At 49.2% G+C, this 25,956-nt stretch overlaps 1 protein-coding gene across 7 annotated transcripts in view; it reads right to left on the reverse strand.

Annotated features, from left to right (window-relative positions):
* The window catches only part of Trpc3 (transient receptor potential cation channel subfamily C member 3), a 58,955-nt gene extending 33,212 nt beyond the window's left edge, over window positions 1-25,743 (reverse strand). For 3 of the 7 annotated variants that reach the window (XM_047566763.1, XM_047566762.1, XM_047566761.1), the window contains exons 1-3: window positions 25,058-25,741; window positions 7,570-8,341; window positions 793-978 (exon numbers count right to left, since the gene is read on the reverse strand). In XM_047566763.1, the coding sequence (XP_047422719.1) occupies window positions 793-978; window positions 7,570-8,341; window positions 25,058-25,239 (1,140 nt within the window). In that variant the 5' untranslated portion in view covers window positions 25,240-25,741. Of the gene's footprint in view, window positions 1-792; window positions 979-7,569; window positions 8,342-8,606; window positions 8,620-13,980; window positions 14,159-25,057 lie in introns of those variants that run through there. The other 4 variants (XM_047566760.1, XM_047566764.1, XM_047566765.1 and 1 more) reach the window with 4 other exon arrangements.
* Window positions 25,744-25,956: the final 213 nt, after the last annotated feature.

Below are 25,956 nucleotides of genomic sequence, written 5' to 3' on the forward strand. Positions count from 1 at the left end.
GATCTATTTCTGTTCTAATAATAGCTTTCCTCTTCATGACTTGTCAGCTCCATTTAAAGCACACACACCAAAAACAAACATATCACAAAGAGGCCAAACCCCCCCCACTCAGTTACAGCATGAATAAACTGTCAGATTCTGCATAACTGGGATTTTATTATCATGAAAAGTACTATAAGTACTATTTTAATGAGTTATCTAATCATCCCATACAAGTGAGCAAATAAATATGCCTATCAGTTTTTCTGCAGTAATCAGAATAAAAAAATCATACTTTTAATTTCTTGAACTTGTATGACCAACTTCACAGTTCTGTGACCTTAGACATGTCATTTAAGGCTGTGACCTTCAGTTTTCCTGTACAACAGAAACCTCATCATCTATCTTAGCTACTTTGTAGGTAAAATAAACAATAACGTAGACTTGCTGCAAAGATCAGCATGAGAAGGAATGGAATAGTGCCTTAACAAAATGTACACAAACATCAGATATTAGTATTCATTGCATGGAATCAACAGTTGCAGACTGCTTTGCATACCTTCATCCATTTAAATCCTACCAAAACCCTGAGATAGATAAGGGAGAGTATCTCCTTTTATATGAGGAAGCTGAAATTTAAAGATGTGTGACTTATCCAAGGACCCATAATGGGTCTGAATCTAGACATTCTCCACTTAATGTCTTTCCTGAAGAGAAAAGAATTCCTCTCGTCCACAGCACCTGCTCTGATCATTGCCAAGCATCCTAGACACTGGCACCTGTGTGCCACGTCTCTGTGAAGCGCCCACTCACCTTTTTGACTTCGTACTTAATCGCAAGCTTGACCCGACTCAGAGCTCTGTGCCTGTGCACCCCCAGGGGCTCCGTGGACTCCAGGTCTCCGTTCAGAATGGCTTCCACCTCCTCCGAGTCTCGACAGAGATCCAGCACACCCACCACGAAGTCTTTGCACTGCATGGAGAGCTTCCTATAGTCATTCTAAAAACAAGAGGTTTGTGCTTAAAACAACAAATTTCCTTTTACCCAGTGGAAAGTGAGTGGGGTGTGTGGATCAGGAAAAGTGTCCCTTCCCTGCGCAGGACGGCTTGTGGAGTTAGGCAGGGCTGGAGTTGCTGCCTCTACCCTTAGCCAGGCTCCCTTCTACCACCTCCCACGACGTGGGACAGCACTGGAAAGAGCATGCACGTGATCTCACTTCTATGTGGAATCTAACCCCAACTCCTGGAAGTGAAGAACAGATGGTGGGTAACTGGGGTGGGGAGGGAACGGAGAGGTTGATCAAAAGGCTCAAAGTTTCAGCTGGACAGGAGGAATGAATTTTCGAAATCTGTTGCATAGTCCAGTGGTTATAGTTGCAACAAAGTATTTCATATTTCAAAATTGCTGACAGTAGATTTCAAGATCATACCACAAAAAATGATAAGTGAGGTGATGAATATGTTAATTTCTCCATTTAATCATTCCACATTGTACACATATATCAAGATATGACATGGTATTCCATAAATATATAAAATTATTATTTGTCAGTTAAAAATTCTAGCTGGTGATAGAGCTCAGGGTCGCAGAGCACTTGTGTAGGGTGTATGAGGCCTTGAGTCTGACTCCCCAGAAGTACAAAAGACAAACAAACAAACCACTTAAATTTGCTTTAAAAAAAGTGATATCCTCATAATTCACTGGTTCTTATTAAGTGATGTTGGCGAAATGCCAATGCTGAAAGAACAAAGGATCAACGAGTTTAATCTCTTTCATGCAAACAACAGTTATTCTAAAGCCAGAACGAGACCATTTCTATTTTGGAAAGTATTCTGAATGGCAATCTGACCTAGAAGATGGACTCTATGTGGACATAGCCTGTCCAGTTTTCCATCCCTTGCCTTGTTGGAGGTGTTGCTTCTGGAAGCACAGTTCTCAGCCCTGCCCCCGAGGTCCTGATGCAGAAGTGGAGGGAGGACCTGTGCGTGGTCTGACCCAAGCTTATGCTCAAGAATGTTTTCTGATAAACGCGAAGAGGCCAAGGGGTTCCCATCCACAGGATGGAGGAGGGTTTTCTCCCCGGTTTGTGTGCAAGGCATATTATCATTCCCAGCAGAACTAGGAGAGAAATGTCTGATTATACATAATCGAAATCTCGAGGGTTACAGAATGTCAATACCTGTGAGAAAAATTTCCAGGCCACTGAAACTAACACCTTGCTAAAAATAATCTGTGATTTTTAAAAATTTCATTTGCATATTTACATGGTGCCAGGGGCTGTCAGCAGCACCCCCTGCCGCCTTCAGAAGGCAGCTCTGTTTCTAGCCATGGGTTCCAATCAAGGTGTCTCACTTTCAGAAACCTCAGCTCTACTCTGACTTTCACTAAACTTCTAGCCCCTTAAGAAAGTCATCCAGGTAAGAATCTAACTTGGTGCACCTGAGGGAAATAGTATTCCTCATTTCGACATTTCCAGACTCCTCGTGGCTACATAACCAAGCAGTACTGCAGAACTTCTGGGCTTCTGAAATCATTCTTCAAAAGAAGACATTAAGAATCCAGTTCCCTTCCCTTAAATAGATGCTTAATTTGATCTTATGGGCAAAACCTCACCAACTAAAAGAAACAAGTAGAGGAAAGACAGATTGTTCAAAGGTTACACAGACTAGAACAGTTTCCATTTTGGATATCAGAGATTAGATACAGAACAGTTACAGTTAATCCTTTTTCCCTCATAAGGGAACAGATACAATGAAAAAAACTTCAATCTTTGGTTTCCATTCAAGTTGGTACCAGGCAACTGATAAAATTAATAAAATGTCCAGTCTCTGGTTTCTAAGCAGAGGGTCAGTTAAATATCCATCTGCCCTCCATTCCTGAGGACTAATGAAATATTTTATTGCAGCATACAGAAGTATTAAATCCATGCCCTTTTCCATAGAAAGCTCCCCTTTTAATAGAGTGTTTTAGATGAAATTTCCTCATGTTATTCTTTAGTTCAGACTGTTCTGTAAGATTTGGCAAAACACAGGATGGCCGTTTCTTCACTGATCAGAAATGAAAGAGGTTGCTTCCCGTGCTTGGGAGGACACTTAGCACTCGACTTTTGCCCTAATACCTAAATGCTGACTCATCACCTTGAAAGTTATAACCTGAGAAGCGTCCGGTTTTAAGGAAAGTTGTGTAAATTTTTTTTCATGTCCACTGAAAGGTCAGTCAAAAAATTGGTACTTATGCAAATTACAAGGACAATGTTTTGTTCATAACAATTTAAACATTTCTTGCTGGAAGAAGTCTGTTGCCTAAGTGCAGAAAACAATCAGAGCTGGAGACAATGGTGATTGAGCCCTACCTTCCTTCCTTCCTTCCTTCCTTCCTTCCTTCCTTCCTTCCTTCCTTCCTTCCTTCTTCCTTCCTTCCTTCCTCCTTCCCTCTCTTCCTTCCTATTTCCTTCCTCCTTCCTTCCTTCTCTTCTTCCTCCTTCCTTTCTTCCTTCCTTCCCTCCCTCCCTTCCTTTGTTCGTTTGTTCCTTCCTTCCTTCCTCTCTCCTTCCTCTCTCTCTCCCTCCCTCCCTCCCTCCCTCCCTCCCTCCCTTCCTTTCCTTCTCCTCCCCTTCTTCTTTCTCTTTTTCCCTTTTTGAGGTCTCCTTGTGTTGTCCAGTTGACCTGAACTCCTGGCTGCTGGGATGAAGGATGCTTCTGTCAGTCCCGAGTAGATGGGGCTACAGGGGTGCACCACCAGGACCAGCCAAGGGGAATTCCTTTACTTCCTTCATGGGTCACCCTTTTAAAGAGCTATTGGGAGCTCTCAGGGAAGGCAGACACTCTGGGTCAATTCAACACCTGCCCTCAGTTGCAAGGATGGCACCGTGAAGCCAACGCTGACGGCTCGTTGCTCCACATGAGGCCCTGCCTCATGTGGCTTCACAATGGAGGTCACTTGTTGAATCTACAATTTCTAAGACATTCCTCTCTTGAGTTTTGCTTAATGGTCTTCACTGTGCTGCTTTTCCATTACCATGGCCCTCCACGAGTTGGCAGATGGACTCCGGCACAGTCCAGGACAGGCACTGTGAACCCCCAGGACCCGCGCAAGACAAAGCAGCAACTGCACAGCTCAGTCCTCATCAAAACTCGGCTATACTTCTTTTAACTTATATGGTCTGTTCTCCATTCTAGTCCCCTTCTGTCCTTAAGAGGAAACTGAAATTCAACTCTAAGAAGGCTTCCCTCTCTGGGGTCCTTTCTCTACCAGCAGAACAGCAAGGAGGTGTAGTGGTTCAGTCTGGATTCACATAGACCCTGAAGTCAGACTTCCTGGGCTCAAATACTGCTTCTACCACTTACTTGCTGTGTAATCTTGTGCGATTTACTTTCCCTCTGATGAGAATAATCCTACCTTCTACAGGTACTGCAGGGATTAAATGCTTGGTACACATTACTACAGAAGTGCTTCAGTATAATCAGGTATGTTGCACTAGATATAAAGCCTAGGGCAGGGACCCAAGACACTCAGATCTAGGCTTAGCAAATGGGACCTGGGATTCAGCCCTGATGTCCTCATTTGTAAAATGAGAGGTCTGCATGGCAGCTGACTCCTAGCGGCCCTCCTGCTATCACACGCTGCCTGCTTGTGGGTCGTATTTATTCTCTTTCTCCCTGCAGTGCCACTGTGATACAAATCCAAACTGTCTTTCTGCTTGAGGCAGAGGCAAACTGAGGCCCAGGAAAGGCTGGTGGCTTTGTTTTGTTGTTGTCATTTATTAAGAAAGTACATCACCCACTCAGTCAGAGTTAGGAAATTTCGATTTGCTTTCTCACTGTTTAATAGATGGCTAACTTCCTTGTCACTGACATGTGGCCAATTAGACCCAGAGTCCATCCTGTCCAATATTCTGTTTCTTAGAATAGCTTCAGACAGCATATGCACATCTAAAATACTTCTTTAATAACCTGTCACTGGGCTGTCCTCCGTTAATCTATCTAAATCTATGTCCTAGAATGCATGACCTCTGCAGGTAATGACCTTCATGTGCTTTCGACACCTTGCCGAGGACAGCCCTCAAGGAACTTTGGAAACTGCACTGGGGCTGAGAATATCCTCCAAAGCACCTGCACTGAGGCAATCTGAGAGGTGAGGCGTGAGCGATTACAGGCCATTAATAAGATGAAAGAGGCACAGGCGTCTGAGAAGGGGAAAATCACCACTTTTTCACCAGGGAACACGATATCTATTTTTTCATTCCAAGGCTGGTACTCAGAGTCCCTGCGGAGAGAGAACTGCGAACACCACAGCACAGGGCAAATTAGGTTACCTGCTTTCCTCCGAGAAGAGCTGCGCCGGCACTGGTCCTTCAGAGCTGTGTCTGTCTAAAGCCCTGACAGATGCCACGCACCAGGGATGGGAGGCCAAGGGGCAGCCGGAGAGCAGACAAGAAGGGACAGCAAGGACAGGGGAGCCTGGGGTAGAAACAGCCTCCAGTCAGGGCCAGGAGGCTCCAGCCTCAAGAGACCGTGACTACAGAAAGGACTGTCTGAGTGGGCTTAGAGGGGCTCAGCTACGCCCCACTGGCCACAGAAAGAGAAAAAGAACTGGCCCATCCTGGTGTGCAGCCCCGATGGCTGTCCTCGGGGACTCCCTGTGCTGGTCCGGGGGGGCTGGCTGCTTCACCAGCGACATTCCCACCTCTGAAAGGTTAGCAGAAGCCACTCTTCCTGCAAAGTGGAGTCTCGGCATTACTAATATGGACTCAGCTGGCTGGGGGAAACTGTGAATGACAAACGCCCCGCCATCATTTGGCTGCATGACTTCCCTGGGAAAACTGCAAACATCGCCATCTTGAGTAAATTGGTGAAGCAGAATCTAGGAAAATACTCCCTTTTATAGAATTTCTTCTGTAGACTTTCAATACACATCAAGCAGTATACATCACAAAAACGAGTTCTGGGTGATGTTTGAAATAGTGGCAAATAAACAAATTCAGAATTATGCTTTGATTACTGTCTCAAAACAAACAAACAAACAAAAATGATTTTTAGAAGCATTTTACCCAAATGTTTTTCTACTTTCTCTCTAGCCGGTTCAAAGTTTTCAAATTGTTCTGTCTAAAGACTTTCATCTTGGGTCCAAGGAAACAAATGTTTTCAATTACCACATAATAAATGTCTTCAAAGGGAGTAGATATAAAGTGATACTCATTTTCTTCTTCGTATTTTCCCATGTTTTCTGAAAATATTTTACAATAAATATGTCTAGCTTTTGCATCATAAAAAAAAAAAATTAAATGAATTAACAAGATTACCCTAAGGCCAGATCTCTACCAGGATCCAGTGAAGTTTCATGAATAGGTAGGAAATTTGGTGTGTTTGGAAAGCAGGGGAGAAAACCACTTTCCCACCATTTTCTTGCAACCCCAGAGGAAAATAGATTTTCCTTGGCCTGAATTATGTTGCTAGTTACAGATGAATAAATCTCAATTAAATGTGAAAAATAATATTAAGATGTGAAAGACAGAAGAACCACTCTTTCTGCGATCTGATACCATAACACTAAACCAAAAGATTAACTCAGCACCCAGAATATAATTCAAGAATTTGGTGCTTACATTTTCTTAGGTGAAAAATGGTAGACAAGAACCTGCTGAAGAGTTTGATTAATTTTTTTCAGAAGTATGAAATATACTTGTGCCCTAGGCTTAATAGCTACAACCATTCAAAATGCATAGGAGGATGCAGCAATGAGAAAAAGTCTATCATCAGTATATAATTTTTATAAAAATAATACCGCTTGTCTGCAAATTAGGTCCAGAAAAAAAGTTCACTCACTTAAAAAGTCCATTAAAGCAAAATAAAAATGTTCACTCATTAACAACAACAACAACAAAAATCCATTAAGGCAACCCACTTGGTTGTCCTTGTGTTTCTGTGTTGACCTGACACTATGCCTCACCCTCTGGATATACATTTGCAGAATTCAGGGAGAGGCATTAGTCACATTAAGGAAATGATTTTAATAGTGTTTTATATCATTCTCTTGATCTTTGATTGTAAAGGGCTATCAAAACGCTTGGGCCCATTAACAGGGCTTTCAAAACTAATATTACTGCAGAGGGAAGGAATAGAAGCATCCACTCCAATCATGGACCTGGTATTACAGCTCCTCCAGGGACCAGGCTCCCCCACCCGCACCCCCAGAATTAAAAAAAAAAAAAAAGCTAAAAACTAATACTACATCTGTGTTGGGTGTCACCATGCAACTAACTGCAAAATAGGAGCAAGACTCTGGGAAGGAGAAGGTCACGCCAAATCTTATTTTGCAAAAGAGGGTGGAGAGGCCCTGAGTTTTATTTAACGCTTACCCAGAACACAGAGGGACACCACATTGTAGCTGGGATCCAGAATATACACATCCCCAAAGCGAATACCACAGCACTACCACTGACAAGGGGAAAACAATCACATCAGCTCTGAAGGAGACTCCCGTTCCCTGGTGACTTAAAATCCGCTAGGTGGAACCGATTCTAGAGCTTCCGGAGCCGCGTGCAGAAAGCCCAGGGAGCAGCCCGGGCGCGGGCAGGTGCGCAGGGCTCACCTTGAACTCCTTCTCGATGTTGGCCAGCTTGGCCAGCTCGTTGCTGAGCTCCAAGGCCGTGAGCACCGGGTCCTCGCTGGACAAGGACAGGTACGCCGGGCTGGCCAGCCCCTTGTAGGCGTTGATGCGCGAGCGCGAGTGGCTGAAGGAGTCGTGCCGCTGCTTCTCGGTGCAGTCCCCGCACTTGCAGAAGTAGTCGTGCGGCCGCTCGATGCGCGCGCCCTTCAGCAGCAGCATGTGCACCACCTCGTACTTCTGGCAGTGTGCCGCCAGGATGATGGGCGTGATGTCGGGCGAGAAGCGCGTGCCGTCCTCGTCGTAGGCGTAGAAGTCGTCGTCCTGCAGCTCCTGCTCGCAGGGGCTCAGGGTCAGGCGCTTGCTGGCCGCGAAGCCCGGGTGGTTGAGGATGGCCTCCACGATGCGCACGTAGCCCTTGCTGATGGCCAGCAGCAGCGCGTCGCCGATGCGCGCCAGGTTCTCCTTCTTGAGCAGCAGCTCGGTCACCTCCAGGTGCTCGTTGCCCACGGCCAGCTGCAGCGCGTTCTGGCCCATGTAGTCCACGCAGTTGACGTTCAGCGTCTTGGACTCCTCCAGCATCTTGCGCACCACCGGGATGTTGCCGTACTCGGCTGCGTCCAGGAAGCGCTCTTCCTCAGCCGTGAGGCTGGTGCCCCGGTCGTTGAACATGAAGGCCGGGCCGCGCACCGCCTGGCGCCGGCCCTTCTCGCGCATCACCGTCATGCGCCTCAGGGACGGGCTCCCCTCCATGGACCTAGGTGGCAAGGACAGAACAGCTGTGGAACCCGGGCTCTCTGCGGTCGCCCACGCACCAGAGTGGCCCGCCGACCGCCAGGCCAGCTGCACAGGACGCAGCCGCAAGGTAAGCTGTATCTAATGTGGGCACTGGACCTAGGGGCAGAGGGAAAGCTCCCGGCCCTAGAAAACGCCGTTCAGATGAAATAAGAGTAAAAGCAATTTCCACCCACCCACCGCTCCATGGTGACCCTGGTAACGCTGGCGTTCCCCATCCATCCTACCCTGTCTCCTGCTCTTAAGAGTCGTGGAAATAGAGGCTGCAAGTCCCTGGCACGGAAGCGCTAGGCTTGAACACTGAAGAAGCTCGTGTACTCAGGCATCCGGACGCAGCAACCCTCTCAAGTCACAGCTTTTACCTTTAATGGAATCTCTCTCTCTCTCTCTCTCTCTCTCTCTCTCTCTCTCTCTCTCTCTCTCTCTCACACACACACACACACACACACACACACACGCACGCACACAGATTGGTACTTAGGCCAAGCATTCATCTTGCAAGATAATGGTTCTAACTTTTTCTCTTAAGGGGACCTCCCCCCTCCCTCCAAATAAATCACAGGGTTCATCTTTTTCAATGACCCAGACAAGATTTAGCAAATACAAAATTCAAGTATGGATTCCTGCTTACTTTACTGAAAATAATTGTCCTGTAATGAGAATTATTTAGTGCAAAATATTTGCATTTTTGAACTAAAAGGCTGTGGTTTGATTTGTTTTAAAAATCCCCAGTCTTACTTTGAGAATAAAGCATTTAGGTACTAACTGAACATCTAGAATAATGTGCACTGAAATCTGAATTCCAACCGCACTAGGTAAGATTTGACTGACTGCATTATAAAAGTCATATCATTAGTTGATGTGTGCAGGGATTTGAGTTTACATCTTCATTTTTATGAGGTTGGGTAAATAAATTCATTCTCTGTGCTTCCTTACTATCCTTGTAAAATGAAAATTTATCAAGTTCTCTGGATTTTGCTCAAAATCTCATGAATGAAAAGCTTTTTTTAGAAGTTCTGAGTCTCTGAAAAATGATGCTAAATAATAATATAATTTTACATTGTGATTGTCTGTAGTATCTCAATGATTGGTCCAATGTTTCAGTGGCTATTGAAATATTGCACAATTATTGTACAAACCCATGTCTTTACCTTTACCCAGTTTCCAGCATTCCTGCTGATTGAAACACTCAAGATAACTTTCCTTTAAAAGTCTAAGGGTATTTTTGGGATGAGTTGCACCAAAAGGTACCAGATAAAGCATTTCCCCCCCACGTTGCTGCCTTTTGAAGCAAACAAATCAAAGTTAAAAGTGACTGGAAAGGAAAATGCTTTATTTTGATAATACATTCCAGAAATAGCTCTGACCATTGAGAAAATCATATTCAGGGCTGAAAAGTCCCTGGAGAGGACACTGGCTTCCCTGGGAGCTGGGGGAGGACATCTCAGCTGAGGAGCCTCTCCGAGGCAGAGCCACAGGCAGTCACTGATCCTCATGCAGTCCTCCACTCTGCAGAAGGCTTCCAGGTAGAACCAAGGCAGATGAGCCAGGCCGACCTGGGGATCCAGAGGACACCAAAGAGGACCCCAGAGAAGCTTTTAACTTATACAGGACAGAGAGCGCTGTGACTAGCACCCTGCCCTAACTGTTCACAGCTCTTGAAATTAAATAAGTATATTCATTTATATGTTCACATTTATATATGTGCACATACACACACACACACACACACACACACATATATACCTGTATTTATAGCAATCTCTAGAAAGTAACACAAGAAGCTTTGCACCCAAGTTAGCTCTGAGGCCATGGGCAGTGAAACTGAGGAGTTGGAGTGGACGGGGAACTTCTGTCTTTCACTTAAACCCTCTTGGTGTTTTGAATAGTTTTAATTGTAACTTGAATATTTGTATTAAAAATAAAATTGTTCTAACGCTTCTCTTTAAATCCTTTAATGGACAAAAATGTTTTAAATTCAGGCACTTATTGGCAGGCATTACACTACAGTCTTTCTGCAGCCTAGTGTGAGTTTGGCTATTATGACCGAGTATGGACGTGTGGGCTCAGGTGTGTGGTGAGTGGAACGGGGGACTGGTGGGGTCCAGGCTGGTGTGTTGACACAGTGATGATTTTCAGGTGGGTGAGAACTGGGACATGATGTTCCTTATGCTGAACCTTATGGCAAACTTTGTTTCAAGATCAAATTCTATGAGAAGGATTTTAAACAAAACTTGTAAACATTATTATAATAAGTATGTTTTATTACCATTAATCATATTGACTTCATTGGGTTAATATTTTTACTATTCAGCTATGACTGGTACTCTTCAAATGGCTAGGATTTTCATGTTGTTATGAAAGATTAATTTAGTGCTTGCCAGTGTTAATACATTAGCATTAACTATGAGTAACAGAAGAAGCCAGTAGGGGAGAATATGTATATAGAGGGTATGTAACTGCAGAATTCCAGTCTACACTCAGATGGGTTATTTTGGGGGGGGGAAACTCATATTAAAGCGTCACATCCTAATGGAAGGGATAGTTTAATGACTGTTATCTACAAAGAAAGCCACCTATAAAACCCACAATTTCTCTAAAAGACACTAGGAAATGACTATTTCATGAATTTTTTCTTTGCATTTCTTACTACTTAAAACTGTTTGAAATAACACTTTCCTTGTGTATATTTAAGGTCTAGAAGACTCCGCATGGGATACCCACAGTATAAAGTTGCCAGAGGAGGCAAGGGAGCCCACCTGTCATCTCACACTGTCGACCTACGTGTGTCTGAGAGCAGCTAAAATCTACTTGCTTCTCCGGAATCCCAGGTACATTCCCTCCATTACCTGTGGACCTCACATTGTGTATTAAATTTCTTAGTATTTTGACATTTTTTCCTGCCATTTATTCTTCTTTTAGCGTCTATACCTCCACACTGTATATTTGAACTGAAATGTGTCATCTTAATACTACACAATCCGAGTCACACTGGTCATTTTTATTCCGTCTTTAGAAGATTCTAACGCTGAGTTAAGTGTGAAGTCAGAATTCTCAGTCAGCAAATCCTACCGCTATTTCACAATAAGAGAGCGGCCTTGATGCTGCTTATCTTCCTGTCGCATCCACGAATCCATGATAGGAAGTCCATCTCCCCCTTCCCCCACCCCCGCTTTCCCTCCAGAACCAAGTGAAGCTTCCTTCATCTGAACCGAATGGACACACAAGCCATCCACAGGGCGTAACCATGGCTGCCCGGGGCTCTTCTGGACCCACAGCTCTTCTCGCGGGAGAATGAGACAGGAACGGGTAATGGGGAGGACGCTTGGCTCCAGTGGTGTTAGCATTCCAACGCTGTTCCCGGGGAACCTTCCTACCCGCAGGTCCCCTGCAGGGGTCGACTCATTCAGCACGGAGGGAGGAACTTCTGCAGGGACTTCTTGCTGGTAAAAGCACTGGAGTCCCCTGGCCTAGAGTCAGGGGGCACAGGGCCCCATGCAAGCCCCTTCGCCAGGGCAGGCGTGGATGACTGGCACTTTGTCTGCAAGGCACTGAGCCGTGTCCCTCCAGAAGGCAAGCACTGACACCCTGATGAGACAGCACTTGGAAACAGAGCCTCTGGGGGTTATCAGGCCTGGCCGGGTCATGGATGAGGCTCCTGCTGTGGGGCTGGCACCCTGAAGGATGCGTGGAGCACGCTCTCAGCAGGCCCCCCCTGCAGGGGCACATCAGAAAAAGAGCCCTCATCAGAACTGGACCACGCCGCACCCTGCTCCCAGACTTCCAGGCTCCGGAGCTGTGAGGAACATGAATCAGGTGTTTTGTTTGTTTTGTTTGGTACTGGGTATTGAACTCAGGGGTGCTTAACCACTGAGACACACCCCCAGCCCAGTTTTGGATTTTATTTAGAGACAGGATCTCACTGAGTTGCTTAGGGCCTTGCTAAGTTGATGAGGCTGGTTTTGAACTTTCAATCCTCCTGCTTCAACCTCCTGAGCCTCTGGGATTACAGGTGCTGGCCAATAAATCTGTTTGTAAGCAACCCGTGATATTTTATTTTGGCAGCAGAGATGACTAACACTGGTCATAGATTTTAAGGCACAAAAAGGTTTTCTTTTTTATGCTTTTTGCCAAACACTTAGGCAGATGAGAAGTTCTTCCTGAGAAGTGTTTTGGCGTTCCACTGGGGACAGCCCCATGCTATCAGAGGAGGAAGTACAGGCAACACACCTCAGTTCTCAGTGCTTTGCCATCGAGTCGACTGCCCTCTAGGAGTGTTTCTCCGAGTGTCCTGAGGACCACCTGCCTGAGGATTACTCGGAGTGCCTGCTCAAATGCAGATTTCTAGGTCTCATTCCAGATTAACTAAATCAGAATCTCTCAGGTGAGGCCCTGGAATATGTATTTTAAATGAGCATCCTCTGCAATTTCTATGCGTGCTGAAACTGGGAACTGCCTGTATAAAGCTAATGATGGTGTTATGGGGCCATCAAACACTGGCCACCCTGCCCCTGACCAAAGCAGAATCAACGCATCTGAGCAGCACAGGCCCAGGGACACATAACCCTCCATGAGTGTACTTCCTCCGTGCCTTGTTACTGTTTAAAATGTGATCCCCAGGAGGCTACCTATGGTAGCAAATAAGCAGCCTGCAGAAAAGCCTTCACCAGTGACCAACTTATGTCACGCCTCACGGTTATCAAAGAACAGTATTTTAAAAAGTTTACTGACTGCCACCAGGTGTGGTGGCACACATCTGTAATCCCAGTGACTCAGGAGGAGGCTGAGGCAGGAGGATTGCAAGATTGAGGCCAGATTCTGCAACTCAGTGAGAACTTGACTCAACATAAAATATAGAAAGGGTTGGGGAGGTGGCTCAGTGGTAAAGTGCCCCTGCGTTCAGAACCCAGGACTGCAAGGCAAAGAAAAAAAAAAAAGAAACTTACTGCCTCTTCTCAGAAACTGCGATTATGGCCTCTTCTCAGAAAGTGCAATGGCAGCGAGAAGAAGCCTTTTCCACTCTAGCCGTCCCTGTGCTGTCATGAGGATGCAAGGGCCACCATCAACCAGGAACAGTGTCACTGGCTTCTCTCCAGGTGGGTTTGGTCCTTTAATCTGATGATATAAACTATATAACTCTCCCTCTCCAGGATGCCCAGGAATTCCTTTTAGATCTAAAATTCCTCAAATATCATCACTTTCATCCCAGATTCCTGATAGTCTTTCTCCTCCTTCTTAATTTCTTATGTAAATTTTAAACCAATTATTTTTATACGCCATGTGTTTTAAACCCAATGACATTATTTAACTTGTTAAGATAGCACCGAGTCCCCCTCGTTGTGCCCCAATTCCACACATTCCTGGAGAGCCAAGCGTATTCTACTTCTCATTATCCACAGCGTCCATCCTAGTGCCCCTTAGAGAGCAGGCGCTCCACACACCTGTGTCCACCGGAGTCCCCACCTGAACTCGGCCTGATCCCTCTGACATACCCAAGGCTTCTGCCTTAGCCCAGCTCCCCTCCCAGCATTGCATCGCAGCCACTCAGGTTTGCAAGTTCAAGGTTGTCTACTCTCCTGCTCGCGCTGGACCCTTCCTCACCATTCCCATCACTGTCGCCAGCTCCCAGATCTCTGCTGGACTATCACCACAGCTTCCCAGCAGCAGGAATGGACCTTACAAGGACCCGGTGCACGTGAGGCGTCCTCAGGCAAGGCCCTGTCACAGTCAAGTCCCACAGCAAAGCTGTGAGGCAGGTGTCATTTCCTCTGCTTCACAGACCAGCACGCTGACTCAAGGGAAACTGCCCAAGGTCAACACACAGATGGTACATGCAGCCGGAGCCACCTGGCCTCGCTGACTCCTGGCGGCTCCCGAGTCTCCTCCTCATACACCACAGCCACCCCGGCATCCTGCCCTTCCCAGCTGCTTTCCCTACCCCACTTCCCTTTAGAAGCCACCAGCAGCCCAGCGGCCTCTGCACGCCTCCTGCCCTCCTGGCCAGCCTCCTTTCTGTTCCTCAGACTCCTCCTTCACTGTCCTAAGCCCCAAGACCCTGCTTGCTCCTGTACCATCAGAGGAGTTCCTCTACCCTCGAGGATGTTTTTAAGAATGTTAAGATTGTCACTCTGTTGCATTCCACACATAAGGACTTCACCCTTGTTGATGGGGAACACCTTGGCCTGGGGTGGGCTGCCGGGTAGCCTTGGGCGGTGTGCTTAAGGGAGAGTGGAGAAGAGCAATGTTAGAGGAGGAGCACAAAGAGAAAGCGCACAGGCGGGTTCTGATTTTTGCAAGAAGAACTAAGTTTTGCAAGCAGAATTTGAGAAAAGGGAGACTGTCGTGCAGGTAAGTTACTCGATTCCTTTATTTCCCTAGTTCATCCCGAAGGAGCTCGATCTTGGTCTCCCATGCAGACAGGACGGCTGTCCCTCCTCAACAGCAAAGCCTCAGTGCTGCAGTCCCGGGAGGGGAAAGGAAGAACAGAAGGGGGTCAGAGTGAGGGAAGCTCTGAGGGCAGGGCTCTTGCCAGGCCTGTCTTATCTGGAGGCTGGGGACAGTTCAGCCTGGTTGGACAGGGCACCGTGTGGGCTAACGCTTCCTGGAGCCCCTCACGCCTTGTGGTTTGAGCCTGTGGAGAGCGGGGCGCCTGCCAGGGCTGGGGTGGCCTCAGTGCTGTGGAGCAGGTGAGGGACACTGTGCGGGCACTGGGCTCAAGCCCAGGACCTTCCTGAAGAGAGTACCCAGCGAGCACTCCTGGGTTTCCAGCAGAGGCAAGTCCACCAACAGCAAGTTCCTTCTGCTGAAAAGAAGCACCCAAGAAAGGAGGCCAGAGCGCAGGACACGCCATCCCCAAGCGACCATGGGAGAGCAGGGGAAGCGTAGATTCCCAGGAGCCTCAGTGATTTGATCTAGTTGAGAGAGTATTTCTTAAAAACAACATTTACTTTATGGCATCAGGTTAGATGAGTGAGGTCAGCCTCCCAGCATCTTTCTGGGGTGGACTCAATATCGGGGTACAGTCAGACCACAGAGACGCCCACTGCCTTTGGAGACCGGAGGGGGACCAGCAGGCCAATGCCCCTTAGGCACAGGCTCAGGATGCAGGGAGGCTGCCCTCGCTGACCAGTCCTCTAATCTGGTAGCCAGGCCTCCCTTCCTGTCAGCTCACGGAATTGCTTGATTGCTTAATTAGCTTAATTGCTTAATTATTGATTGCTAGTTCACTTGTTGAGTGAGTGTCTGTGTAGTAAGCAAATAAAACAAAACAAACACTTAAAAACCATTTAAAGCCACAGATTGGAGCTTGGGTTAGTTTCCTCTCTCCTGGTCAGTCGTGGGAGGCTGGGGAGAGAGGCTGGTGTGGACGAGGATGGGTGCTGTGTGTGGCTGCCCGTCCAGGCTGTGTGAGGGCTCTCCTGACCGCTCCTGCTCCTTGTGGCTCACCCCTGAACACGCTGCTCCCTGCCCTTGTCAGCTCAAGCCGTCACTGTTCATGGTCCAGCTCACGTGATGCCTGTGGAAACGGAGCTCCCCGGTGGAGGCTGCCCAAAGGACAGAGGCCCGACTTAGAAAGGGAGTCCTTGGGTCTTCTCCGAAGCCACTGCGGACCACAGCCTGAGTTGCCGGGTGACGCTGCTAGTCTGCTCATAAATCTGGATACTTAATTTCGTCTCCTTGGTTTGTGTTCCCTTGATTATGGTCTCCTGTGACATTCGTGTCCTCAAGGTTGATTGAGGATAGGGCTTCCTGCATCTCAGCCTGTGTTTTCACCTCCGTGTCATCTCGACAGTGCCTAATGCAGCTCAGGAGCTTAAAAAGTACTTGTTGATTGATACTAATCCTGGAGACAAAAAGGCCTCCTCGGAATGCTGAGTAACTCCCCGCGGGTCTGAGGGGAGGCCTGCCTGGGCTCGGAGGTCCTCCCCAGCTCTCCTCCTTTACCACGCTCTTCCCAGGGACTGTGAAAAGCAACACCACGTCGAATCAAGATCTTATTATCATTAAATTGTATGCTCAGCGTCAGTGTTGGGATAGCGAGAGTCCAAAGAGAACAGCTTCTAAAATGGCTCTCTGGCTGGAATCCCAAGCTCCTTGGCACTCAGCAACAAGTGAGCATTATTAAAGAAATGGCCTCAAATTCATTATTGAAATGAGATCAAGAATGAATCACTCCTCCAGCCATGTGGGAGGCAAGCAGGCGAAGTAACCACACCATCCATGTGGCCAAAGCCATGAGAGGGACACCGAAGGGTTGTGACCGGTCAGCTCGCCACACCAAGAAGGAGACTGTGCCAAGTGGCTGGGAGCCAGTCGGTGGTCTGGTGAACAGCAAGTCGAGGGTGCTGGCCAGGGAGCGGCTGGCACGGTGGTTACGGCACTGAGATGGTGCTGAGCAGAAGTGGTGAGGGGGTGGGGAGAGCGGGCCTGAGAGAGAACCAGAAGCCAGCAGAGAAGGGCCGAAAGAGGAGACCCTCAGGGTCCCCGCAAGCACCACCTGCCAGTCAGTGCCGCTGCCTCTGAAGACGTCCGACATTGGCCCAGCGTGCCACGTGTGTGGCTGGAAGGAGGAGAAGCAGGCTGAGGCCAGAAGCCCACCTGGAAAATCTCTTCACATGTGTTTGTGGGAGGAGGGGTGGAGGCCCCTCTGGACGTCAGCAGCGCCGGGTGCCCAGCGTGGAAGGCGGCGGCGCAACCCACAGCTCAGCTGCTCAGGTCGCAGGCCCAGGGCCACAGCCCACCCACTGCACACCACGCCTCAGGAGAAGCACTGCATCTAGGAAGGAGGCAGGCACAGCCTTCCTTTCCAAAGAGCCCCATGCCACAGAACATAAAATGCAGAGGTCCTGGCGCTGCCGAGCCAGGGAGAGATCTGGGTCCCCACAGTAGGCTGCCAGGGACAAGGAGGGGACCTCAGGTCGCCCGTCTCCTTCACTGGCCCCGCAGCCTTCTCAGGAGCATGCGGCAGCTTTGCCAGGCTCCTCAGCAAGTAATGCCAGAAAGGCAGACGCGAAAGGTATGTCGCTGCTGAGTCCCCAGGAGGAGAAGCGAGGCCCTCGCCAAGCCCGCCTGGCTCCCGGGAGATGCTGCCTCAGGGTGAGCCCAGGAAGTACGGAAGCCAGTGCCTCTGGAACTTGGGCATTCATGCTCACGGGGTCTGCATTTCACTCCGATCCCATCAACCAACGGCTGCATGGCTGTGGGTGACCTTCCATGCCTGTCTCCTCCACGGTTCAGTGTGTCTTGAGGATCAGAGACTGCCTCTTCCGCCCTGCACGCCCCGCCTCCAGCATGTGTAGGGGATCTGCTGCAGGACTGGGCGCACCTGCTTACACCCACAGGAGCCGGCCATTCCCCTGTCACCTGGGGAAGGGGTGAGGGAATGGGAGGACATCTACAAACAAGAACGTCACAAAACATTCATAAAAGTTCAAGAATACAAATAACCAGTCTTCTGTCAACCAAATGTTTAAGCACAGATGTCTGTTAATCAGATCAATTCCTAGTTATATCACTGAAGGGTTTGATGACTTCTCTATCTCTTGATTTTGATCTCAGGTAAAGTTAAGTTTTGTCAGGAAAAACCTAGAGGGAAAATATGGATTAAACCTTAAAATTAATAACCACTAAAATTAATTAATAATTAAGCCTATCTTCTAAAATAAATTCATCTTCACAATGCTTTTTAAAACTATTATTATTTCAGAATGGTTAGAGACAAATTAGAAGTTATATGAATTTAGTCTATAATTAAATAAGAACAGAGAAAAAATGAGCTCAATAAAACAAAAATCTTCTGCTTACTGAAGATAAATTTTATTTGGCCATTTAAATGTACTCATTACTATTAAATATGTCTATATTTTAACCTCTGCAGCTATTAGAAGCAAAGGGACCTGGTTTTCTGTCACTGTCCTCCACATGTGAAGTCAGTCTGGGGCTTTAGTGATCACCACCCCCCGCCCATCTCTCTGCAACCTCCATCTCACCAGAATCTACAGGCATCGATTTTAGTGGACAAAATGTATTCAGAAGTGCAGAGCTGATGCAGAATATCAGCAGGTCAAGCTCTTTCCTTAACAGGTCACACACTGGTGGACAATTAAATCTCATTTTTTACAAAGGTCCAGGACCAAACATATATTATCACCTATTATTTGAAAATAGGAGTTTTTAAAATAAGAGAGTTTCTGACTGGATAATTGTAGACGAATGTCCCTGACCCAGATGCTGAATTGAGAGTACTGTAACAGTCCTGATTATCCTCATAAAGTCACAACTGTGAAGTCTACAACTAGGCCTGCTGCCTTCTCCCTGCTGAGGCCACTAATCTGGCTCCCTGTCCAGAGCTAGATTGTCATAGGTCGCGGGCAGTTTGGAGATGTGGGTTGCTGGCCAAGCACAGAGGCTCCCCTCTATGGGCTGCCGGGTGGACATTCATGGCTACTTGAGCATGCTGCTGAGGAGGCCACCGTGATCCAGTCCGAGCTGGGAAGTCCCAAGTGCTCCTTGGCACAGGGCACAGGAGCTCAGCAGACATCTTTGCCTTCCCTGTGGTGTCTTAATGCCTGTTGTAAACTGTGCAGATGGGCTTGTGGATATGTTAGGCAGGAGAGGCTTGATGGTTAAGAACAACTTCAGAGAGATCTGCTATCCCAACTTCAGCACAGAAATGGAAAAGTTCCTAAAATTCTAACTCAGCCCGTGGAGGATGGGCCAGATGTGGACAGGGGTCCCTTCGCCTCTGTGAGATGAGGAAAAGGGAGCAAGGCAATGGTCCCTGAGATGCCTTTTCTCTTTCCCGCCTTCGTTCTCTGACTTTTCTTACGAGCTTTGCCAAGCTGCTCCACTATCAGCAGCCAGATTGCTGTGATGACTTAATTGGATCTCGTAAATGAATTAATACTAATTAATAATTTCCTGTGTTGTTTCTCCTAGGAGTAATTACATTAAATGTTTTGAGGAAGAAATATTTAACCCAGTGGAGGCCACAGTGCACAAGGACGGCCCCTGGACCTGGATGTTTCCTGACCTGGGGCTACTGGGAATTCCATGTCAACCTTCAGATCCAGTGGCTTAATTCATAAAATAAGGCACTGGACTTGAACTTGATGAACTATTTTCAACTCAAACACTCTTTATTCTTCAAAGTGCTGTCTCCTAGTTAGACAGAGAGGTACAGAGCTGAGATGACTGCAGTGGGGACTGCGGCCGCCCTTCTGTGGTCAGGGAGACTGCTGTCTACGCCCTTTGCCTGGTGAGCTCATTGTGAGACTATTCCTCCACCTGCAATCTTAGTTCTGTCAAAAATACTGTCATCGTCAGGGCTTGAATAAACAAAACACAACCATAGAGGGGCTTGGTTTCAGGATGATGGAATAAAGTCCTTTCTCATCCCTGTCTTCTCCAGAACCCCCCTCAATGACAAGACAGCAAGGAACATCAACGCAAATTCCATGAAGCCAAGTAAGCTGCAACATGAAGATGGAGAGGAGATCCTGTCCACCATTCAGTGCAGATAGGAGGTTCCAGGAGTGCCTGGAATGGGGGGCGGGCTGATCCACCCTGCTCAACGCAGAGTCCAGCAAGTAGAGCTGGGACTGGAACCTGGAATGAGGGAGCTGCTGGAAGCCTGCAGGAGTAGGAGAGACCCTTCCCTCTGTCCCTAGGTCCCCACTGATATGGTCACATGACAACCTTCCTGCAGTCCTGCAGGAGAGATAGGTTACGGAATCTCTGGAGACATAGAAACAGAGACGGTCTAGATGTGGGGAGACCAGGCCTGGGGGGGCAGAAGCTAAGAACAGCCGGGAACCCTGCCCACTTCCACGACACCGACAGCCAGCTTTATTGTTTCCTAGTCCCTCCTCCCCTAAGAAATGTGTGTTTTTAAAATACTGATTTCTGACAAAGAGTGGCTTAGAGGTTAAAATTTTACTGGCTAGGGGCTGAGGATGTAGCTCAGAGCTACAGCATGTGTTTAGCTCACATGAGGCCCTAGTTTCAGTACCCAGCTCTCACTGCAAATGTGTGTGTGTGTGTGTGTGTGTGTGTGTGTGTGCGTGCGTGCACTAAAGTGGAAAAAAACAGTGAAATAGTTGGGAGATACAAAGAAATAGCTCAAAAAGAAGAATGCAAAAGATAAGTACTGGAAAACTGGAGAGAGGCAATACAAAAACCAGGGAACTATTTAGGAAATACAACATCCACATAATAAGTATTCTAGAGAGAAGAATAAAAATAGTGGTCAGCAAATAATACAAGAAATAATACCCCCCAAAACATAATCAAATCAGAACAAAAGGACATAATCTCCAAGTTGAAAGGATTCACCCAGTGTCCAGTTTTAGTAATGAGAAAAGACTCTCATCAAAGCACATCTTCAGAATAGCACTAATGAAGAGACAATTCTAAAAGCTTCCTGCAGGAGAACAAATTTAAACTATATACAAAGTAAGTCAGAGAGATATCTTCTCAGGAAGCAACTGTTGGAGAATATAGAAAATTCAGTTACAGAGACAAGATGTGCCAGCCCCTTCCCCCAAGGGACACAAGTAATTATAAAAAAAGGCAGTTCTACAATATTGTTCAGCAGTGATCATGGCTGCATGGTCCTAATAACGAAGACCCTAAATAAGATATTAACCAGAAAGACTATGGCAAATTACGTTGTGGAGGATAAGGGGAGAATAACAGGAATATGTGAGCAAAAACTCTCTCCTTCGGTTATGGATGGCATCTAGAATCTATGAATAACAAGCAAACAGCACAGGGAGGAGCTGAAAATGGTGTGAACTCAAGGAGAGGGGACGGACCCAGGGGGCTGCTGGGGTTCCTGTGACTCTTGTAGGTATTTTAGCACAAATGGATGTCTAAAACTATATTCGTGGATCACTTTGATATCATACAAAATAAAACAAACCAACACAAATGACATCTCCACATCTTACTTAGTAGACCTGCTACTCCAGGATACAAGCCTCCTGAGGTAACGGGAGGTTTCAGATTGTCGAAGCCTAAGGCCACGCTGCCGGTCTCGAAAATTAAGCCATGGCCTCGGAGAAAGCACCTTCTCCTTCAGGCTCTTTCAGTCAGACTTCAGTCCCCCAAGCATAGATTCCTGTCCCTGGACACTCGGCAGCCCCTCGGAGAGCCTGGACTCCCAGTCCAGGGGTGGGAAGGAGGCGCTGCTTCCAATCTGATGCCCAAACCAACCCACATGGCACGGTTCCTAAACCCACAGCCAGAGCAAGCCAGGCTGGAATGTTCCACAAGTCCAGGGCCAGCAGCGCACATCAGCCGCCCAGGGTTACCGGGCGCGGCATGTCACCACTGCTCCCCTCACACAGAGCGGAGCCACAGACGCCATTGCTGATTTGCCAAGTACACTCTAGAAGATGACTTCTTGGTACCAATTTCCACACGTGTGGAATGACGGCCAGGCGACTGCGCTTTGACTAAGCGAGCGCACGCGGCAGCAGCGTGACAGACGCAGATGGCAGCTTTCCTTATCCTGGCTAACTGGGCAGTGCTCCCTCTGAAGAGAAAGGCAGAATTCCGTTTCCTGGAAGTCTCCCTCTGTCCAGGACAACACTGCCAGGGCACGACTGGCTTTGTGTACGAGTGTCCAAGCAGCCAAGGGTCGGCTCTTCCCCTCTTCTCCTGGGGCGCTTTCCCCAGGCACCCCCGCCAACAGCACCTGCTCCTCCTCCTCTGTGCTTTGCTTGTTAACTTTGTCCCTGCCTCTAAACAAAAGTCCCCCTACACACTCACACACACACATACACACACACACACACTGCTTGGACTCTGCTGCTCTCCTCATGCTCCTCTCCGAGAAATCCCAGAAGCACTGGCTCCGGCCATCCCCCTGTCCGCTGACCTGCATTTCCGCCTTCTTCTTCACACTTCCATTCATATTATCTGAAAAATCAGATCCTTCCCATTTCTCCTTTCTGTTCAACAGTGACCTCAACAGTCTTAGTTATCTAGGTCAAAATCATCAGATCCTCTTGGACCCTGCTTCTCTTTACACCGTTCATGGGGAGCAGAGTGAAGAGCCCAGAGACGCCACTGGTCTGTCCTCTCACCAGCCTCCCTGCTTCTCATCCCCTCTGCACCACCCCGTAGCAGACCCTGACCCGGCCTGGTCGGCTACCTCACCTGCACATTCCTTCACATTCTGTCACCTGCCACGTCAATCCTTCCTGTGCCTAGAGTGGCTTTGATTAAACAGCTACTGACTCAAAACCATCCATGGCACCCCACTGCCACCTCCTGGCATATGAGACCCCCATAGCATGTCCCAAACCAAAATGTTGAGCCCAGTTTCTCCACGGGCTACTCTGCTCTGCACTAGAGTCTCTATGCCCCATCTCTGTAGTTTTTGACAGCAATTCTACTCCACTTGCAGCTTGGTTCCTCAAGCCTGCCTCATTCCCACCACTCTCTCAAGAGACTCTGAATCCCCGAGTGCTGGAGAGGGGGCACGTGTCTCCTGCACCGCCTGCACCGCCTGCATTCTGCACAGACAGGTGTAAGAAACATCTCTGAATTGAAACCCAGGAGGATGGTCTGCAAACGCCTGCTTGGATGGAGTTCATCAGATACTTAACAATCCCACAACTTCAAGAAGGAAGTAATCTCAGATGACAAATCCTGGTTTACAAGTAGTTGGGATAAAGGAAGCCTTGGCTGGAACTAATGGCTAATCAAGAGTTCTATCAAAGATTAAAAATAGTGACATAACAGATGACACTCTTGTCCCTAAGTCTGTTTATTCCCAAGTGGAATACTGGGACGAAATGAGTCCCAGGATTACCTTGAGGACTTTCCCTGGTAACAGGGGCACTCTATCCTCAGGATCCTGCTGAATTTTAAACCTAGCTGTGCTCTTCTGCCTGTGGAAAATGATCTGGGCGTTGCTAGGCTGGACATACTTCCCTGGTCCATGCTAGGGCTGTCTGTTCACTTTTAAACAGCGGCACATAAACAGCATTTATTAGCCGTGGCCTTGTTCTACTCAACAGGATGAGGAGTGAAGCTGCTACAGACACTGTATAAGCTGGTCTCTGATTCACCATGTGGCAGGCTTCAAATAAACATGAAGGAAAGGCCATCAATGTGTGTCTCCTCAAAGTGACCGGTCTCCTTGACCTGTAGGAAACAGGTACCAGGCACTCACTTTCGGTAAATCAGAAGGGTGTTCTACTAGCCCTCAGATGGCCAGCCCACAGCTGGCCTCTTTCCAGGGCTTTGTGCAATTGACCTCAAACTTCAAAAGCGGGTACAGTAATCTCCGCCCTACTTTCTATGATAATAGTGTTCAGGTGTCCCAATTTGTCTGGATTTATTGTGAAAGAATTTAACGAATCAAGAAACTGAGCAAGTTTATCAAAACAATTTGGCAAAAGAAAAATGGACAGTGTTTGAACTCCCAGGGGAGCGGGGAGGCGCGCTGGAGGCTCTTCAGTCCCACAGGATTAAGGCCCGTCCTTGCACCTCCTGGGCTGTTTCCACTCCACGCTAATCCTCAGCAGTAACGAACCACATCGAGATGCACCACTCATTTCCAGTCAAACCCTTCCCCTTGGGGTCTACTCCCAGCCACTGATTTCTTTTTTCCTACAGGCAAGTCCAGTCCCGCCAGGCAGCAGCTCCCGGCCTGCCAAGCTGAGGGGTGAGTCCCAGGGCCCCAAGGTCTCTGCCCGGCGGGGAGAGCTTGGGGCGGCAGGGGGCGCTGCAGAGCCTCGGTCCCCACCCAAGAACCACCTCCCCGGTTCTGCCTGTCGGTGGCCAGCGCCTCCTCTGACCCCGGGGCTCTACCTCGGTCTGTGCTGCATCCTAAAAAAGACAAGGAGCCCTTCAGCACCGCCCAGATAGTGGGAAGAGAATCAGGGGCATCTCACTCTGAAATCGGAAGAGCCCTTCTTATCTTTTCGCATCTCGCAGCAGACTGAGACTGGGGATTCAGAAAAGTTGCTCTTTCTCAAATTTGAGCGCCAATCGCTCCTTCGTTAAAAAGAAAAAAAGGTTGGAGTTGCGGGGGGAGAAAGTAAAGAGAAAAGAAAAGGAAAACCAGTCGGGGACCCTGAGCTCCCTGGGAACCTCGCCGAAGTTAGCACAGCGCGGCTCGCGCCGCGCCCACTCCCTCGTCGGCACACGCTGCGGCGTCGGTTCTGGTTTAACCCAGCTAGAAAGGAGTCTGGGAAGGCCGTCGCCCAGCGCCACTTGAGCGCCCCCACCCCGACGGCCGGGAGGTGGAGGGAACCCGAGTTCCCAGGGTGGCTCTCCGGGGACGCCGCGGGGAGCTCCGGGTGCAGGGTCTCTGAGCAGCGTCCCGGAGCAGCGTCCCCCTCCTCGGCCTCGCCAGGTAAGCCTGGGGATCCCGGGTCTGCCTCCGAGGGTCCCTGTCCCGTGGCAGTCACGCGCGTGTCGGGCGCTGCCGGCTGGGACGAGTGTCTGCCATCAGCGTCCGTCTGCGGGGCGGCTCCGCGCACTGGAACCCTGACAGTCCCTGTCGCGCCCTGGGCGCCCCGCACCCCTCGTCCCTCGGCGGAGCGGGACCGAGCGGGAGCGCCCGGCGGAGTCGGCGGGTGCCCAGGCGCCCCGATCCACCCGCCCCGCCGCGCACGTCGTGGCGCCGCCCTCCCGCGCGGGCGCGGCGGCCGGTACTCACGGGTCGGGCCCCGGGGAGCGGGGCGGCGCGCGGTGGCTGCGCGGCTCCAGCCCCCCGTTGACGCCCTTCCAGCCCCGGCGGCGGCGCTGCGGCTCGGCTGCCTCGTCCTCGCCCTCCTCCTCCTCCGGCGCGGGGAAGGTCACCCTCGCCTGCTCCTTGCACTTCCTGACCTTGGTGGACATCGCGCCGGCCGCGGGCCTCCTCCGCCGCGAGCCCTCCGGGCGGCGCCGCTCCGGGCCGGCGGCAGCTCCCGCAGCCCGCGCGGCCCGGGGCGGGAAGGCGGCGGGAGAGCGCGGCGCTGCCCGCGACCTGGCGGCTAGAGGCGGGAGCCGGAGCCGCGCCGCCGCCTACCATCCAAGCGCGGGAGCCGCCGCGCAGTGGCCGCGAGGAGGAAGCCCGGGCCGAGCGCGCGCCGGTGCCGGGAGAGGAGCTGCGGCCCCGAGGCCCCGGCGGTGCCGCCTGCGCGCCCGTCTCCCGCCTCCGACAGCATCACTTGCTAGGACAGCAGCGCTACTCAGGGAGAGGAGGGAGGGGAGGGAGGAGGGGAAGATCAGCTCCTCAGACAGCGCTGGAGAGGAAACCAGACAGACCAGCAGGTGGGGAGCGAAGGAACTGGAGAACTTCCTCTCCCCAGCAGAGCCCCCTGCACCCACAGAGCAAGTTGGCTAGGAAGGGAGAGGGAGCGCAGGGCTCCTCGGTTCCTTGCAGTCGCATTTGGAGCTCAAGCCGCAGATATCAGAAGCATTCCTTGCTCGTCGGGCCTTCTGTAGGTTGAACCTAGAGAGGTCCCAGCGCATTCCCCGAGAGCCTCGGTGCTACAGCACAGCACTGTTTCAAACGTGCGTGATGCTTTAGTTCATTTAACAATGTAGTTCATCTAACAAGACTTAAGTACTTTC

This window comes from Sciurus carolinensis, chromosome 10, assembly GCF_902686445.1.
Source record: "Sciurus carolinensis chromosome 10, mSciCar1.2, whole genome shotgun sequence".
Classification (NCBI taxonomy): Eukaryota; Metazoa; Chordata; class Mammalia; order Rodentia; family Sciuridae; genus Sciurus; species Sciurus carolinensis.